The 16,738-nt window shown below is 45.0% G+C and overlaps 1 protein-coding gene across 1 annotated transcript in view; it reads right to left on the bottom strand.

Moving 5' to 3' along the window:
• The window catches only part of NEGR1 (neuronal growth regulator 1), a gene marked incomplete at its 5' end in the record, with an annotated part of 85,066 nt that overhangs the window by 22,137 nt on the left and 46,191 nt on the right, over positions 1–16,738 (bottom strand). Inside the window, one exon of the mRNA XM_010131620.1 lies at positions 8,616–8,657. Within this exon, the coding sequence (XP_010129922.1) occupies positions 8,616–8,657 (42 nt within the window). The remainder of the gene's footprint in view (positions 1–8,615; positions 8,658–16,738) is intronic.

The following is a 16,738-nucleotide window of genomic DNA, read 5'->3' as shown; positions in this document are numbered from 1 at the left end:
ACGAGCTGCCACTCATCCCTTGTGTTAGTCTTCTGCTGCCTGATGCCAGCGGCTTTGTCTTATGGAAACGTCTGACTCAGCAGCTGAAAAAGGGTAAAATATTTTGCAAAACAAATGCAAAACAAATCTTAATGAAACATTTTAACCAGATGCCTCCTCAGTTTTTCAAGGCACCATAAAATGCAGGGGCTTATAGTTAAAATCCGGACTTAATGAAAATCATGTATGGGAACAGGTGCCAAAGCACAGGAACAATGGCAATGTGAATTTTCCAAGTAAACCTCACTGCATTAATGAAATAGCATATGGAAAATGAGGCTCTTAAGGTCTTTCCTTCCGCATATATAGCATGTCCTAAATAGGTGTGAGGTTCATATGCAGACTTGCTTCCTGGCGAAACAAACCTCTGGTCCATTGAGGATTGCCCTATATCCTCGACAAGTGATGGTTTATTTAAAAATTTTGATATTCAGGTCATAAATTCTCGTTAGCAGCTGGACCTGGAGGAAAGGAAAGGTCATGGTGCGGCAGGACACTGTGCAAGTGACCTGAGTCTATAACAGAAATCTATAGCCTGGACTGGGAGCTCTGGTCCAGCTCTGAGCAAACCCTTGTTGTTCTATTCATCACTCTCAACTCCACAAGCGAACGACCTCTCTGTCTGCTCATAGCCAAAGTCCCTTTAAGCCACCCTGAATGCTCAGGAGCTGCTAGGTTGCCCTCACTGCTCCAGTTGTGCCTTCAGAAGGTACAACTCCTGTTCTGTGGAAGGTCTGTCTCCAGTAACGGCAGCGTCCTGCACAAACACAGGCTAAACCCAAGGCCCATCTACCATGTTTTTACCCACTGTTTTTTGTTTTATTTTCTCTAACCCAGAAGAGATTATTGGAAGAAACACATCACGTAGTCTTTCTTGGGTTGCCTGATAGCACACTTAAGAGCTCATCTGAGAAGTTTAAGGGAACAAAACCAATTTAAAAACCAGTTTGGTAGACTTGCAACTGGCATATAATAAAGAGAAGATAAAGACGCGCCTTTAAACATCAGGTTCAGAATAAGGAAATGGCTGATCCTGTATTATCTCTGTTTTTCATCCCTAGCTAGGGATATTGCTGGCAACCACATCAAAATGTCCATGGTGCAGATACTCTAGATGCAGCTGGCAAGAAACTGAAATTTCCATTTGGTAAGAAATTCAGACAGTGAGAAGACAAAAAAAAAAAAAAAAAAAAAAAAAAAAAAAAAAAGAAGAGTTGCCTGGAATGAGATGGGTAGCCTGGAAGGAAGCCAGTATTTTTTTTCCACTCAAAACTCAACAGGCTTTTATTTGAATTTCTTTAAAACTGTCATATTCATGGAGATCTCAAAGAGGCATTTTCTGACAAGTCCCCTGTTCCCCCAAGCCTTCCCTCCCTCAACAGCCCCAGTTTGTCAGCTGCTTTCCAGCCAGCTGTAGCTGGAGGCTCTTTTATATTCTGCACGGAGTTGGGACCCTCCCTGAAGTTGTAGATACGCAGTCATATATACATTTTAAATTTCTGCACATGGCTACCCATCTCATCGAGATGGATATATGCATATTTATTCCTGTAAGAATTACTGTAGTCAGCCAATTCCGGCTGATAAAACCTTCATATAAAACATACCCTTCTGTGATAAATAAAAACAAAGACTGCTCTCTTTCTGCTAATGAATCACATTCTGGAATCTGCTGCTTTGCTTCTCTCGGTCTTTTAGAGCAGCTTCACCCTGTCTTGCAGTGTTGTGGGCTGGGAGGTCTGCCCTGCGCATCATTTTTCTTGCCTGTTCCGAACTGGGGCAGGGCTGCAGGCTAGCACTGCTGCCTGCACGTACAACATGCTACACCGCTGCAAGAGCACGGGAATGCACGGCATGGGTCGCGCTGCAGATTAGCACAGTGTTACGAGCTAGATACACAAACATCTGGTTTCCCGGCATGCTTTGGGAGCACAGGCCTAAATCATGTCTGTAGTTGAAGAACGAAGTTTAGATATATAGGTCACTACCCGCAGGCTGCCTTCAGAGCAGCCATTTCCAGTCCGTGCACCTCTGCACCATCCTGGGGAGCCCATCCCCACCTCCACAGCCTCAGGTACCACCGTGTGACTGAGCTGGGCAGAAGCCTCGAGGTCATGGACTGAGATGCTCATGCATTTTGTTTATATTAAGAGTTAATTAACAGATGCCAGAGCTGCAATGAACAATATCTATTTTTAGAAAATCCACTAACTGCGGGAAGTTTGTGCTGTGCTGGAAAGACCTTTCTCAGTGTCTCAGAGGCGTGCTGGCTCCCCTGCTGCAGTTCCTACACAGCGCACACCAAAATACCTCAAATGCTGGTGCCCTTTACAAGAACATAAATGAATTAGGACAACAATAAACCAACGACACTGATCCCTTGGAGCTGAGAAATTACACACAGCAGTGGGCATCCCCCAGAAATGTGGCCGAGCCTCAGGCTCAGGCTACCAAGCAAACTCATCACTGGGCACCAAAACACTCATGCAGGAGAAAGGGTCAATACCAAAGCAGCAACAGCCGGTTAGCTGAGCCTCTCTGTCCGCCTTCCTCATCCTCTGCCCTCTTCATAGACTACAGCAATTACCTGACAGATGCCCCTGCACTGCTTTCCCGACACTCCTCAAGAGCTCTTCCTGGTTAAACCAGCACACTGGTCAGCACACTGATCTAGGAATCACATGCTGAACTATTGAGGCGTTCTCATTTCTGTGTGAAAACCTGCGTTTCGGTAGTTCGACGCAATGGTGAGATCAGAGCAGCTTCTCTTCCTAAGTGGGCTTCTCGTATTGTGGAAAACCATGTTAATGCTGAAATCCCCCATGGCAGAAGGCATGTAGGCAATACAGTATCAGGAAAAAATACTCTTGCATTTCACATACTGGTTTAGAGAGTGGGAATCAATGGCCTGAAAATACCCTATTTCTAATCCTAATTTTCTGCTGATAGAAAGTAGCTGTTTTGATATTAAACGATGCACCTATTCAGCAAGTGGTGAATAATACAGCTGTGATTTACTGTGTTCAGACAGCCTTCCAAAATGATGCAGTCTGTAACTATCACAGAACATCGCTGATCGCACACTGCGAGTCATCTGAAACGTGCGTTTTACTGGAACGGGAACATTTACCTAATTCCACAGATTTTACTTTGAGGATGCAGCTTTCACAGAGTGATTTAAAAATGTGAAGTTTGCTTGTCTGATGACAATAATACTTTAAAGGTGTTTATTTCCCGCAGTGCAGCTGGTCTGTAGTTCTAAGCATCGCTGGTGTAAGAACCTGCCCTGCTCTGCCGCCGGTTCCTGCAGGAACATGTCACACATTGGGTAAGGTGTGCAGATGCCTAATGCTGGGTGAATATATACACTCATTTTTTCCAGCAGAGAGAACTATGCTGGAATTTCACATCTGCCTGGAGTTCTGAACACACCAGAAATGTCCATAATACTTTTCGAATGCAAAACTTTAAAATAAGTAACTATTACTGTATTAACGTATCGATCTTTTTTTCTTTAGAGACTGTCTGCCTGTTTGGTGCCAGTCTACTCAGGGCAGGTCTTGGGAACCTTAAGTATGCTTTTATATTTGCAAAATGGGACAAAGGAACCGTTAGTGTTCTTCTACTGGGTGCTGGAGGGTCATTCAACCATCAGGTGAAGGAGAGGGAGGGCGGTCCAGGAGACTCTTCCCTCCTTCCCAGGGTGGGATCACTGGGGAGGCAGTGGAGCAGCCACCAAGAGTCAAAAGCTCTTCGAACACAGACATCTGCTTCTAATGTGATTTAGAAGTTCAACTTGCAATGATCCAGGATCTGGTATCCTGAACCTTGAGCATCCTTTCATACCTGATTGCTTTTTGGGAAGAAATTCCACAAACTGGGAAAAGAAACAAAACAGTTCAAGCGTTGGCTGACAAACGACCGGCTCTTCCTCAGGCTGGTTCATCCTCTGGTGCCTCAGGGCTCATCTCTGCTCCAGTATTTGCTGTATCAGTGTGCCTCCTGCCCACATTCAAAACCCTCTGGCTCAAGGCCCATGGAGTTTTCATCATGTAAAGACAAAACTAACGTCAAGAAAGAATGTCACAACTTGTGAGATTCAGAGTGCAACCCTGCAGATTCTCCTCACACAAATAATTTATTGATTCAAGTGGGAATTGCAGCTGCAGAAGAAGAGAAAAAATGGGGGGTTGGGTTTGACATGTTTCCTGAGAAGCAGATAGAGGCTGCTTGAAATGAGGTGCTGTTTGGTATTGTGGCTTATTGACTGTGCAGAAAGGCAGCTCGGGGAGAACTGAAGCTCAAGCTGTTGTCCAACCTGCCCGGAGCGCTCATTTAAACATATGCTTTTGTTCCTGAGAAAATTAAATAAGTTAAAATCCTTCTCTCTCCAACTCCAGTTTCTATAAAAGTGGCTCATAACGTGTGAAATCATTAATTAAAGGAGATTCCTCAATTATTCTCTCTGACGTGTCACCGTTACTTGTTTAGTCAGCGTTAAGAATTCAGCAGCATCTTCAAAGGCTTTTCCAGACACCACCTGTGAACTAATTGTGCTAAAGGATGAAGGATTTGTAACTAACTACAGCTCCTGGCCATGACTGACAAAATAGACACCAACTGTGGCCCCAATTTTTTAACTTTTGCAGCTATTTCTACATGCTTTAAGCATTTTCACTTAAAATTGAGAGAGCAAACTCCCGAATGTAAAAAGGGGCTCCAGCGGAGAAATGCACAAGGGTATCACTGCTGCTCTCAAACACAGGGTTTGCATGAGTTATAAATATTTTAAATGGTTTGTCTCATGTCGTCTGGAACTGTAAGGAATACTTAAGGATTTGGGGTTTTGTTTTTTAGTTCAAGATGTTTTTTATAGGTAATCATTGAAATCACTATGGGGATGTTGTCGCATGTCTTACCATCACCTAGAAAATGTCAGAAAGCTTCTGTGCTGAGATTTTGCACGTGCATCTCAGAAATAATTTTTAGCGACAGAAGGTCAAAATAGTTTAATTAATTATGCTGAATATGAGAGGAAATACTGGTGAGATGAAAGGCCTTGTGTATGTACCAATTGCACTGTGGGAGGAGAAGGAAATGTTGGAACCTCACCATCAGGGCAGGACTTCACCTGTTTAGGTGGAAGTTATTAATGATATTCTTTGGCTAATTGGTGCTGAAGCAACACAGAGGACATAGATTGGTGATAGGTAACCTGTAGGAGTCAGAGGCAGTAGCAACCCCAGCTTAAGCATCTGAAGATGTCAATGACATTTTCCTGTGAACTACTCCCTCCATATACAAAAATCTACAGAAATCCATATCCTCAACACACTCACAACAATAAAAAGGATTTTCAAAGGCGTTTTGAGATTAGGATAATTACTGTGTGTTCGGAGCTGCACTAAAATCTCTGCAGAAGGTGTTTTCAAAATCTTCACGATTACTACAGATTCTTCACTTCCTACAAAAAGTAACTTCCTAGTTTAAGCTTTAAGAGAGATCCTGGAAAACTCCACCAGTGACGCTAGCGTTGAACATCCTGCCAGTCATTTACCTCGACTTGTGGGAGGTCCTTGACCTGCAGTTCTCCCTCATCTACCTGCAGTTAAATCCTGACCTAGTTTTGGTTCATTTTCAAAACCCTTAGCTCAACATTGAAGCACTGGAGAAGAATCCGTCTCCTTCCGGCAGCAAAACCTCCTCCAGGGAAAACATCCATCAAAGCTGCAATGGGGTGAAGTTGTGACTGACAGCAGTGATTGATTGACCAACGAGGTGCAAAGCCCAGGTTAAGTGAGGAGGAGGCTAGTGCTCTGTATTCTGAGTGTTGCAAGACATGAGGGAAGATGAGTTTCTACAGGATTCTCCTCACTTTGCACTCCTGTGACTGCAGGTGGGAGAGTGGGGCAGACGGACGGAGAGCCGATGGACACTGCTGGCTAAAACCTCCTGGGCTGGCTTTAAACAAAGTCACACATCTTATTTTACAGTCATAAGACGCTGCAGACACATAAACTGGGTTTTCTGCTACAATCACTCACTCCAGCCTCCTGGCTTCTCTGCAGCACAGGAGGGACTCACTCCATCTCTGCCGCTCGGTCACTCTTTAGTGGCCCCTGCTGCTGTGTCACTGCATGGCAGCAGCGACGGTGTTACCTGGCTATTTACCTGCCTCAGAGGAGAAATGGAGAGAGACTACCACTTCAATTCCACGAGGCAAACAGAACATTTCAGTGGCTATGCCACTGCTGAGACCAGCATGGATCTCCTGGATGAAGGACTCAATCCTGAATTTTTATCCATTTTGGGAGCTTTTCTCTAAAAAAAAACCCCTTCCCGTTGCCTTTCAGGGGAACAGATGTTGTTTTTCATCTGCAAACTGACCTCAGAGTTCTTTCCTCCGTCATTTGAAGTTGAATTAACTCAAGTAGTTCCCTGTCTAGTGCAGCTCTAGCTTATTCGGTGGTTCCCCTCGGTGGCGCTCAAAGGTTTTCACACTGCAGTTTCAGACCGTACTTTGGAGAAAGCCCTCTCTGTCTAACACTGTCTCTCAGAATTAAGGCAGGAATCATTGTAAAAAGATGCCGTTCATTTCCATTCCCCCATCTCCATCCTTCTCCCCCAAAATACATACAATTTTGCTCATTTGCCATAAATGTCTATAGACAGCAAGAATTCAAACACATCCCAAAGCTGTATGACTTGAATATCAATTTTTGAAAGAGGGAAGTCCGAGCTCCCATGTTGCAGTTCTTACCTATGGCGATTGAAAACCAGAATATTACTGGAGGCCATTCCAGCTGTAACTGTAGAGCATAAACCATTGTTCCTTGAGCAGACCTGGGAATAGCATCAGGCTAAGGGGACTTTTCAACCAATCACAAAAGGCAGCATTAAACCACACAGAGGCTGATGTTCTCCTATCACCACTTTGCATGACTGCCGTATCCGCCACTCCTTTCTTCTTCTCAGGTTCTGTTAGCTATGAAAATAATTTCTTAGCTTATTTTCCACAGCCTGGTAGACCAAAGCAACTGTGAAAAATCACAAGCATAGGAACTTTTATTACAAACACTATCAGCTTTTCGCAGGTTAAGTCCATCCCTCTCCTCCTACTCCTGCTGCTGCTGTGTTTTGTGATGAGCGGTGGTCACACACAAATCGCTCAGTCACCTTCGAGAACGGCTTTGCACTGCAGACACGGTAGATCCTCTGCACATAAAGAAGACAAAGTGCTCAGGAAACCTCGCTGCTGAAGGGCACACGGGGAGGCAGAGAGGCACACTGCAGACACGGTAGATCCTCTGCACATAAAGAAGACAAAGTGCTCAGGAAACCTCGCTGCTGAAGGGCACACGGGGAGGCAGAGAGGCAGTGCCCGAGCACAGCGAGCAGCTCCGCAGAGGACACCAGAGATTGCCCTTCCTAAGCCCTTTAATTAAAAACATCGAAGATTTATACACTTGTCATTCTACTCCTGTAAGGTTTAAGGTGGGTGGATCAGTTTGCTGCCTCATTTTTCTTTTGCAACCCTTTATTTAATCTGCATTTTTAACTGGGGAGTAGATCACCTCATGGCAATGGCCTTCCGGTGCAGCCTTTCTAATCTTTTTATCTTAATTCAGAAATAAAAGTGTACTTCGGGTTTTGCCAGAGGGCAATACTGCTTGTGTTTGTCTCCCGGATGATCCTGAGAACACTTCCCAGACTCCTCCTTGGAGGAGACACGAGCATTGCACACCTTGCCATACTCTGCACATGGAAATAATATCAACCTTTTGGATCTGACACTGTCACTGCATCCCAGGGACAGAGTTTAATGCAGAGCTATGGAAGCTAGTGCACGGTACATTGGACTCATGACTTACAGCCTCCAGACCCTTCGGGAAGTAGTTGGGAATATTGTAGCAGGCTGGCCTGAAGCCATCTTTTAACAAGCTCTGGGCAGAGCAGCCCCTGCTCAATAGTCTGAGCCGGGCTGACCAGCTCCTCTGAGGGTGTTCTGCTGAGGAGCAGCAAACGAGAAACCCACAAGAAAATGGGGAGCCACCATGAACGGTCAGGTCAAGAATAAGGGCAGGCTTTTCAGCTCCCCAGGAACACCTTCTGGCACCCCAAAGAGAGGAGGACCTCACAATGAGGTCTTAGATCCATCCTACGAGTCATTCAGTGATGAGACAGGAAGAAAGTTGTAAACCTCAAACCAACGTTCATGTTTGCAGCAACAAGAGAAGAATCAGGTTATCACAAAGAGAAAACACAGCAATGGCTCCGCGCAGCTGCATCGCCCTGTGCACATCCACTGCATCCCCCTGGGACAGAGAATGAAAGGGAGAAGAACAGAGATGCGGGGAGGGGTTTTCTCAGAAGAGGAGAGTTAAGAAGAGGACAACATATGAAGCCTGGAGGGAAGACAAACCAATGAATGCACAAAGACAGGAGGGAGACAGTCCAGCACTACCACAACAAAGCTGCCCGAAATCCCTTCCAGTTATTGATATGGCAATGCATCAGTCATGAGTCCCTGCCAAAAAGTACCCAAACATACTTCGTGAAGGTATGTGGATACTGACCTGGGCTTGAGACAGGACTAGAGGTAGTAGGCTCAATAATTTCTACAAAAAGGGAAAAGGAAAAAAAAAAAAAAAGAGAACATTTGGGAGTTAATCACACATGGAAGACAAATACAGAATGAGACAGCAAACAGTCATGCAACAGACACCACAATTTCATTTAAAGATTGGGCTGGCCTTTGCAGGCCTGGGACAAACGGGTTGACCAGACACCTGTGTCCTTGAACCATAGAGCAGTGTCATCCTTTTCCCAGCTGCATCACTCCTACGTCACCAGTATACCACAGTGGGACCATCACACTCCAAGTATGAAAGTCTTTTTGCTTGCCACCTTGGCCAAGCCACCCTAGGGGTTCACCAGCTCAAAACCTTTTCTCCTGGGAGCTACTGAAACCGGGCTAGAGGAGGGGGTTTTGCTCACTTTGTAGAAGATAAATTTCCCGTGATGATATAGGCCAAGGCAACAGTTTGAACGAAGTTTTAAGGTAATAGTTTTGTGCTTTAATGAACTTTTCACAATGCTCATAGTTTTAATTATTGGAGACTTGCCAGAGGAAAACATTTCTCAAAACCATCAAACACATTTTTTGAGGATGTTTACTTCACCTGGGGCAACCAATACCGACAGGAAAGGTTAAGAGCGTGATTCTCTAGCATTCATCCTAATGAAACAATCACCTGTGGCTTTTCATTAGAATTTTACTTTAAAAGCCATTATTCTCTGCCTTTTTATTAGCTTTGAATGGTGCTATGCAAAATGAAGTACCAGTGCCCATCAGCCTCGCACCGAAGCAAGGCACCATCCCAACGCAGCAATTCAATACTCTTAATAAAAAAGATTTAACGAAATTACCAAGCTCAAAAGATCATTGACCATATCTTGAATATAACAAGAAACTAATGAAAAAAAACCATGAGCGAGTTGACAACAATGGATGTGCAGGTAATAGCTGCGCACACTCTCCACTCTCGTCCAATTTTGCATTTTTTTCCCCCCTACAACTACTTTTCACGTTAATGCGATACAAAAATGATTCTAAGTGAAATAACAGATGAATACTATCACAAGAAAAACGTTGAGAAGTTTCTTTACCAGACTACTGACACTAAGACCTCTGCAAGTACAGACGAATGTTTCCAGTCTTAAAGATAATTATTTGACACCTTGGCAAATACATCAGTGCTGCTGAGAAATCAGGTTTTTGAAAAAAAATGAAATTTGAACTGTATTACCCCAACTCTACAATTTATTTGGAATTTAAAATCCATGAAGGTTGGCACTTGCGCACTCTGTAACATAAAAAAGAGTTGAGGTCAGTATCAAGGCTGCCTACCCCTGTGTAGGGGTAGGTTATGTCTGTGGCAGTGCAGAGCGGGAGAGCTCTGGACAGATGGGTCTCTCTGTCAGTCCCTAGATGTCCCTCACTAGTTCCCACAATGGCAGTGGGAAAGGAATGGTGGAGATGAGGGTCCATCCTGTTCCGGCTGGGAGTACCCCAGGGGACGAGCAGCTTGAGCACCCTGCCAAGGTGCTGGGCTGCAGGACAGCAGGAGCTGGCCTGACACAAAGTCAGGGAAGGACATAAATGATGGTAGATGATTCTTCCAGGGTTTACGTTGTGTTTCGGAAGAAGGTTTCTGCTTAACAGACTGCGGCACAAACAGGGGTTTTCTCAGTATATTTAACTGATGTAAAGCAAAACTACAGAAAGCTACAGAACCAATGATTGTGCAGTGAAGGCTGATGAACTAAATCAATATCAGCAACTTCTGGTTTTTAAAACCCATGGACCTTGCCACACTGACATGGCTGACGACAGTGTGCAATAGCCAGAGTGGTGAATTTGTGGGGTTTGTTTGAATCCATCTGCTTAAGACACCAATTCTGCTTTCTCAGGAGAGAGGCAGTGAAGGTCCTGGCTGGTGTCTCGCTGCACGACCCTGCCAGGGCATTGCTGGCGGCGCAGCAGCACTGCTGGGCTGGTGGGAACTTCCCCAGCCCCAGAGCCCTGTGCTAAAACAAGACACTCGGAAAAGAAATGGCATTAAAATAAGAGATGCAGAAAAAATAAAGAATTGTCAAGAATTCAATGTTTTGTATTTTTAATGACTGTTTGATGAGTTTTATAATAGTTTGATTTAGTGGTCTTCAATGTCTTCCAAATCTTTATGTTCTGTGAAACTACATCCTGCTTTTCATATATAATTATCAGCTTCACTTCAAATGCATTGGGCATCGCTGACAAAAGTTATCTTTCTGGCTACCCTAAAATAACAGGGTCTTTCTCCTGTGGATTTAGGAGTTCTTCTTGTTGCTATGGCTCCCTGTAAAGAAAAAGGTTCCTCATGCCACAGAATAACAGCACTCTGTGCAACAGTCAGATAAATTAACGCACTCAGTAGTACAACATTTCATCAACAGGCAGACTACCAAACCCAAACCAGGAGGGGTTTTCTGAGGGTTGTGCTTCTTTTGGAAGCTTTGGATCTAGACTTGATTTCAGGTGCTTAAGGTAGCATAAAGTCTCAGAACTGTAGCATCATGGAGGCTGGAAGCGAAGGCTGTAATGTCATGCGTTATTCTTCAAGAATCTCATTTCTTAAAGACGTTATTAGATCAAGGAATTGGGGAGATGGATATATTTCTAGTTTCAAGTTCTAAAACTCTTTGTGAATCTTTAATCATGAAATTGTGCAGGTCTATAGAGAGAAAACAAAGCCAGCTTGTTTTCCTATAAGCATGCTAGGTTGGTTCATTAAAATTAAAATATATTAATGACTTCTTAGTAAACCGGGAGGCAGGGGTGCGTAGGGGAGAGTAGTAGCATCTGTACTGCATTTCGCTGGGACTCCAATCCTACCAGATCAGGACTGCTCAAGTTTTCAAGGGTGGTTGTGGAAAAAAAAACACAAGAAAATGTAATGGAAAAAAGGTGATATTCTGTGATTTCAGGGGACAATTCTCCTTGAGCAGCACTTCTTAGATTTGTTTCATAAACAAGAGGACAAGTGAGGTGTTCATACCACCTCCTGGTATGCCCTTCTCAGACTTGGTGCTGTCTGAATCACTGCGTGCAGGATCCTCACTGAAACCAGAGCCTCGGGCACAGGGACAGTGGCAGAGCATCACTGGCTGCTAAACACACGTGGAAGAAAGGCAATTTCTGTCAAGGTCTGAACGTACTAATGCCCCAAAACACTCAGCATTACCTGCTGGCCTGTGTTTGTCTTTGTCCACATTGCCCCAACTGGGATCACGGGGCAAATCCTCACCATCAACTTCCAACACCTGGTGGACTTTTAAGTGAGAAGGTCAAAGCTTGTGGTGGGCATCTGTCCTGTGCCACAAGGCTCCAGAGATGCTCAAATAGGGCTTCTGCAGTAACTGAGGCAGAGCTGAGCTCCTCTGGGAACCAGACTCCTCTGGGAAAACAGATTCAGCCCAAACAGAGCAGCACGCTTTGGGAAAAGCTGATGAGAGAAGACAGTTTTATTTTTTCTATGGCATGTACAAAAGAAGCTTTTGCTGCCTTTTAATGATTGGCTCTCCTTACAAACACCCCAACCCTATGGTGAACGCTTGGCGATGCTGCCAGAGATCACAGAATCACAAGATGGTTTGGGTTCGAAGGGATCTTAAAGATCAGCTAGTTCCACCCCCTGCCATGGGCAGACTAGGTTTCACCAAGCCCTGTCCAGCCTGGCCTTGAAATGCCACCACGGAAAACAGAACTTCAAAGCAATGGTTTGCGATAAGCAACTCTGGGGCCAAAAGCCCCTGTCCTGTCATTTTAGAGGTGCTCCACTCACAGCAAATCCGTGGAAGTCATGAAACAGCTTTTGGAAAAGGGCTGGTACACCCATGGACCGGTGAGAACTGTTCCCTGGGGTCAAGGCTGCATCCCTGACTTGGATGGCTTTGAAAAGAAGGGGGAAGGTTGGGAGAAGCTCAGGAGATCTCTGCACAATGCGGAGCAGTGGCTGCAGCTGGAGCTGGGCTGGAGCAGGGTAGACAGCAGCATAAGAAGAGTGCTGCGTCCTGTGCCGGCGATGGGGTGGAGCACAGACGTAAGAGCAAACAAACTGCCTGGTTTAATATTCCGTTCAGAAAGGCAGAGAAAAGTCTTCTACTTATCTGCGAAGTCAGCTTCTGGTAAAGGCAGCTAGGGAGTTTTTAACCAGAAATAAAGGCACCTGCGGGTCCTGGTATAACAGCCCGTAACGCCACGGAGGTGCGGGAGGGGGACACATTGGGTAAGGTGTGCAGGTACCGGTACCACAGTGTTAAGGGAAGAAATTAAACATAATGGGTCTTTTAAAATCGGGTTTGGTTAGTGATGGTGAGCACATGCTAGAGCTGAGTGTGGAAATCACCTGCTGCTGGAGAATCAGCAGCTGTGTGAGTTTAGATAAAGAGGAAGAACAGAACCCACAGACTCGTAGCTACAGCCCTAATCCTCAAATAAGAAATCTTTGGGGAATACAAACTACTAAAGACAGCGGGGCCAAGGAGGTGCAGGGAGGTGTCATGGAATTTAACGTTGCCTTTTACCAAATAGTATTTAGAAATCCTTTTCTGATCCCAGACAGAAAAAAGCTTGCAGAGAAAACCTCTACACAAGATGGGAAACCACCCAATGGGAGGCAGCACAGCACGAGGAGGAGAATTGCAAGGAGCAAAAGGAATTGGCCATAAAGCCACGATGTCTGGAAACCCAGCAGGGCAGGGATGAAGGGGCAGCTGCCCAGAGCCCGGCTGGGAGGTGCCTTGGAGAGGAAAGCACAGCAAACCTGCTGCAGAACACCCTCTAGCCCCATGGATACTGTGAGAGATACCGTGCACCTCTGTGCACAAACACGGGGTAGAGGAAAAAGGCATGCACCTAAAAAGATTTTTTTTTTTTGCTTCACCTTCAGTAAAAGCTTGAAAGATGGTGTTCTGAATTACAAACTGGAAATGGAAATGGCCAGAGCAAAGTTAAAGCAAAATCCAATCAGCTTGGGATAGTCAGGTCAGAGGAATTTAAATATGTTTGCACATAAAGTCATCAAACCAGCACTAAATTCATGGGGAGGGAGGACAGAGGGAACAGCAGGACTGAGGATTAAAGGTATGTCCTTTAAAGGAGGATAAGCATGGCTGCTCCAGCTCCGTGGCATTCGGAAAAATATGGGAGGAAGGGGCTGCTAAAGGGTATCGACAGGTAAAATCATGTATGTAAGTCAAACCTGGCTACTGCTTTACTAAAGGCTAATTATTTGCCTAGAAAGTTTCCTAGGTTATGATTAAGGAACAGAGTAATTAGTCAGCCCCTGTTTGTGTGAACAAACGGGTCTAAATGGCTAGCAAAGGTGCTGAGAGTCCAGAGCAGTTCTGGAACCGTTCCAGCCTGGCTGTCCTCCTGCTGCCTCCTCGTCAGAGCCCATGTGGAAGGAACGCAGCTCCTGCGAGGGGGGAACGCTGTGCGTTTGTGGAAGGGATTTCACGGCGGAGCAGCCTGCGGTGTAAGGGGATTACATTCATTGACCCAGATGTCCTCCCAGTCCCAGAGACTTAATAGCTTAAACCAACCTCTTTTCCCCCAAGAGACTATGAAAAACTCAGCGAGAGAAAACAATGGGTCGTTTCAGTCTGTGTCTGCAGAAAACCAGCCTACAAGCCTCCAACTCTCGGATAAAACCTGCAGCAACTGCCCCAGCAAGCTCACCACCTCCCCTTCCCATCTCCAAACCCACCAGCAACCAGAAGCACACAGGGAATTGCCCACGAGCCAGGAATTTTTCCCGTCTTTCTGTTTAAAAGGGCACAGAGGGCCGCAGGGTACTGCTTGCCTGGGCTCGCTCCTGCCCCAGCAGCCTTCTCCACCAGTTCCCACTCGTCCCTTGCTCTTTGCTGTTAATGCACCCACGTTTCCCTGCCCACTGCCCGCAGCTGCTCACCCGCACAGCTCGGGGTGGTTCCCTAAATCATAACTGTGGTGGCATCTCCCAGCCGAGGCAGTGGTCAGTGCTCTCCAGAACAGAGTTTCTCATGCGGAATTTACTAGTTCAGCACCACAAACAATGTCAACATTAAACTGTAGTCGGTGAAGGAGTTCAGCAGCATGACAGATCTCACAGTGGTGCGTGACGCTCCCAGTTACAAACTGCTGCAGTCTTGTACCGAGGGGTCTGCTGATGAAAGGGAGAATAAAGCTACCAAAATCTCAGGGTGCTCTTGCCAAAACTGCTCCTTCTCCAAAATCCCAAGTTTAAGAATAAAATTTATTAAAAAGAGATCTGGTAAAACCAAAAATTGTACAACAGTGTTAAACGAAGACGTAGGAACTGGAACCTCTTTGGTGTTACAATTAATTATTGGTTTGCACAGCACTGGGACCAGCAGAGCCCAGGCTGTGGGAGAGGGTCTCTGCCGCAGCCCCCGTGGAGCCCCAGCTCGCACACCAGTAGGGCTTTTATTCAAGAGTCCTTAACTCCAAGAAAGGAAAGGCAAAGGTGAAGATACGAAAATGTGAAGTTTAGAGAAATCTGGGGTGCAGTGGGACCACGCCAGAGGAACGCCTTCATCCCCCTCTCTCTTTCCCCTGCACCTTGTCTTGGCACAGACACGAAGGAGAGAAGGATACTCGTTATTTATTTCCCTCCACGTGTCCCCATGCCAGCTTTCTGTCTTTTAGCTATCAATAAAATACAGAACTTTCAACAACTTTCCATTTCTGGTAACTTGCCAACCCCCCCAGTCTTCACCTGCTGTTTCTGTCTCTGTGAATTTACTGATTTTTCTGATAATAAATTTGAAATGACAAGACACATCAAGCAACTGGACTCAGCACTTGGCATTCTTGTCTATTGAGTTGGTTTGTCCCCTGCAAAAATGGTCTCCTTCAAGGTAACAAAACCAAAGTGTCTCTGTGGATGTCACTTCTGAAGACCAGGTCTGCTCTAAATATTGTCATTAATTTCATATTAACAATATTTAAAATACAATATATGTGTTTTTTCCCCAGGGTATGAAGACGTAAGGATGTCCTCTGCAAGGGAAGGTCTTTAAAAACCGCGTATCACAAAGCACAGCCTTTCACCAGCCTGTCTCTGGGGCCATTACAGAAGAAGCCTTGAGTTAAAGCGATTCACCCCATTTTTTATTACAAAGGCAGCTTATTTTATCACTCTGCAGCTGCTCCAAAATGCAACTAGTCTGGCTGGTGCAACTGAGAGTTTGGAGGATACCAGTTCTCAAATTTGAAAAATAGCCTTTATTAAGGGTAAGGCCGCGTGCCACGCTAACCTCTGTTTTTCAGAATAGAAAGCAAAGCTCTACAAGCCTGAGATATAATTGAATTCTTTGTATTCTTCACTACTGGGGTGACAGAAATTCTAACCCAACCTACAGTAACTGTGTGGAAGAGAAACTGTGAGGAGTTTTAATTGATTTCTGTAGCCCTCCTTGTTGTAACAGCGGCTTCTGCCATCCCTCAGGTATTTTGATTCTGGGTTTGAGATGGCTGCTGGAACAAACTCATGTTGCCTTTAGCTAAAAACTTACATTTCCTGAAATCTCCTTTCAGGATATGACACACAGAGAGCCCCGACATCCATTCTGCTCAGTAGGGTTTTCTTAGGAAGGCTGAGAAGTCGGAGACACAACCAAGAAAAGACACACACACATTTGGCAAAGCCATGACGTCGGCATATATTCTAGATTTTTATCTAACAATATTCCGATTTTTTCTGTTATTTTGCAGTCTAGTTACTGATCATCAACACTCTAAAGTGTCCCTATTTATATTTGGGTTGAAATCCCATGAATTGTCTAATTTTATTGTCTATCTATTGTCTATCTGTTTATTGTCTATCTTTATTAAGATAAACACAGATGTTTTGAACAGGTATGATCATTTACTGCAGAACGGCATCCGCATCCACTGTGTAAGAGACAGGACACCTGTATGATGTATTTTCCTACGGGGTGGTGTTAGGTGCTTACTCAGTATTGGTAACAACTCATCTAAGGAGAGAGCAATTTCTAGATCTGCCGAAGTGCCAAAACATGATGCCACCAGCCGAGCGTGCTTACAGATCAGGAGGGCAGCATTTCGTAAACAAAATACACAAAGCCTCTT

This window comes from Buceros rhinoceros, unplaced genomic scaffold, assembly GCF_000710305.1.
Source record: "Buceros rhinoceros silvestris isolate BGI_N320 unplaced genomic scaffold, ASM71030v1 scaffold19092, whole genome shotgun sequence".
NCBI classification, from domain to species: domain Eukaryota; kingdom Metazoa; phylum Chordata; class Aves; order Bucerotiformes; family Bucerotidae; genus Buceros; species Buceros rhinoceros.
The sequence above is the reverse complement of the archived record's forward strand: the minus strand, read 5'-3'. Positions and strand labels throughout refer to the sequence as shown.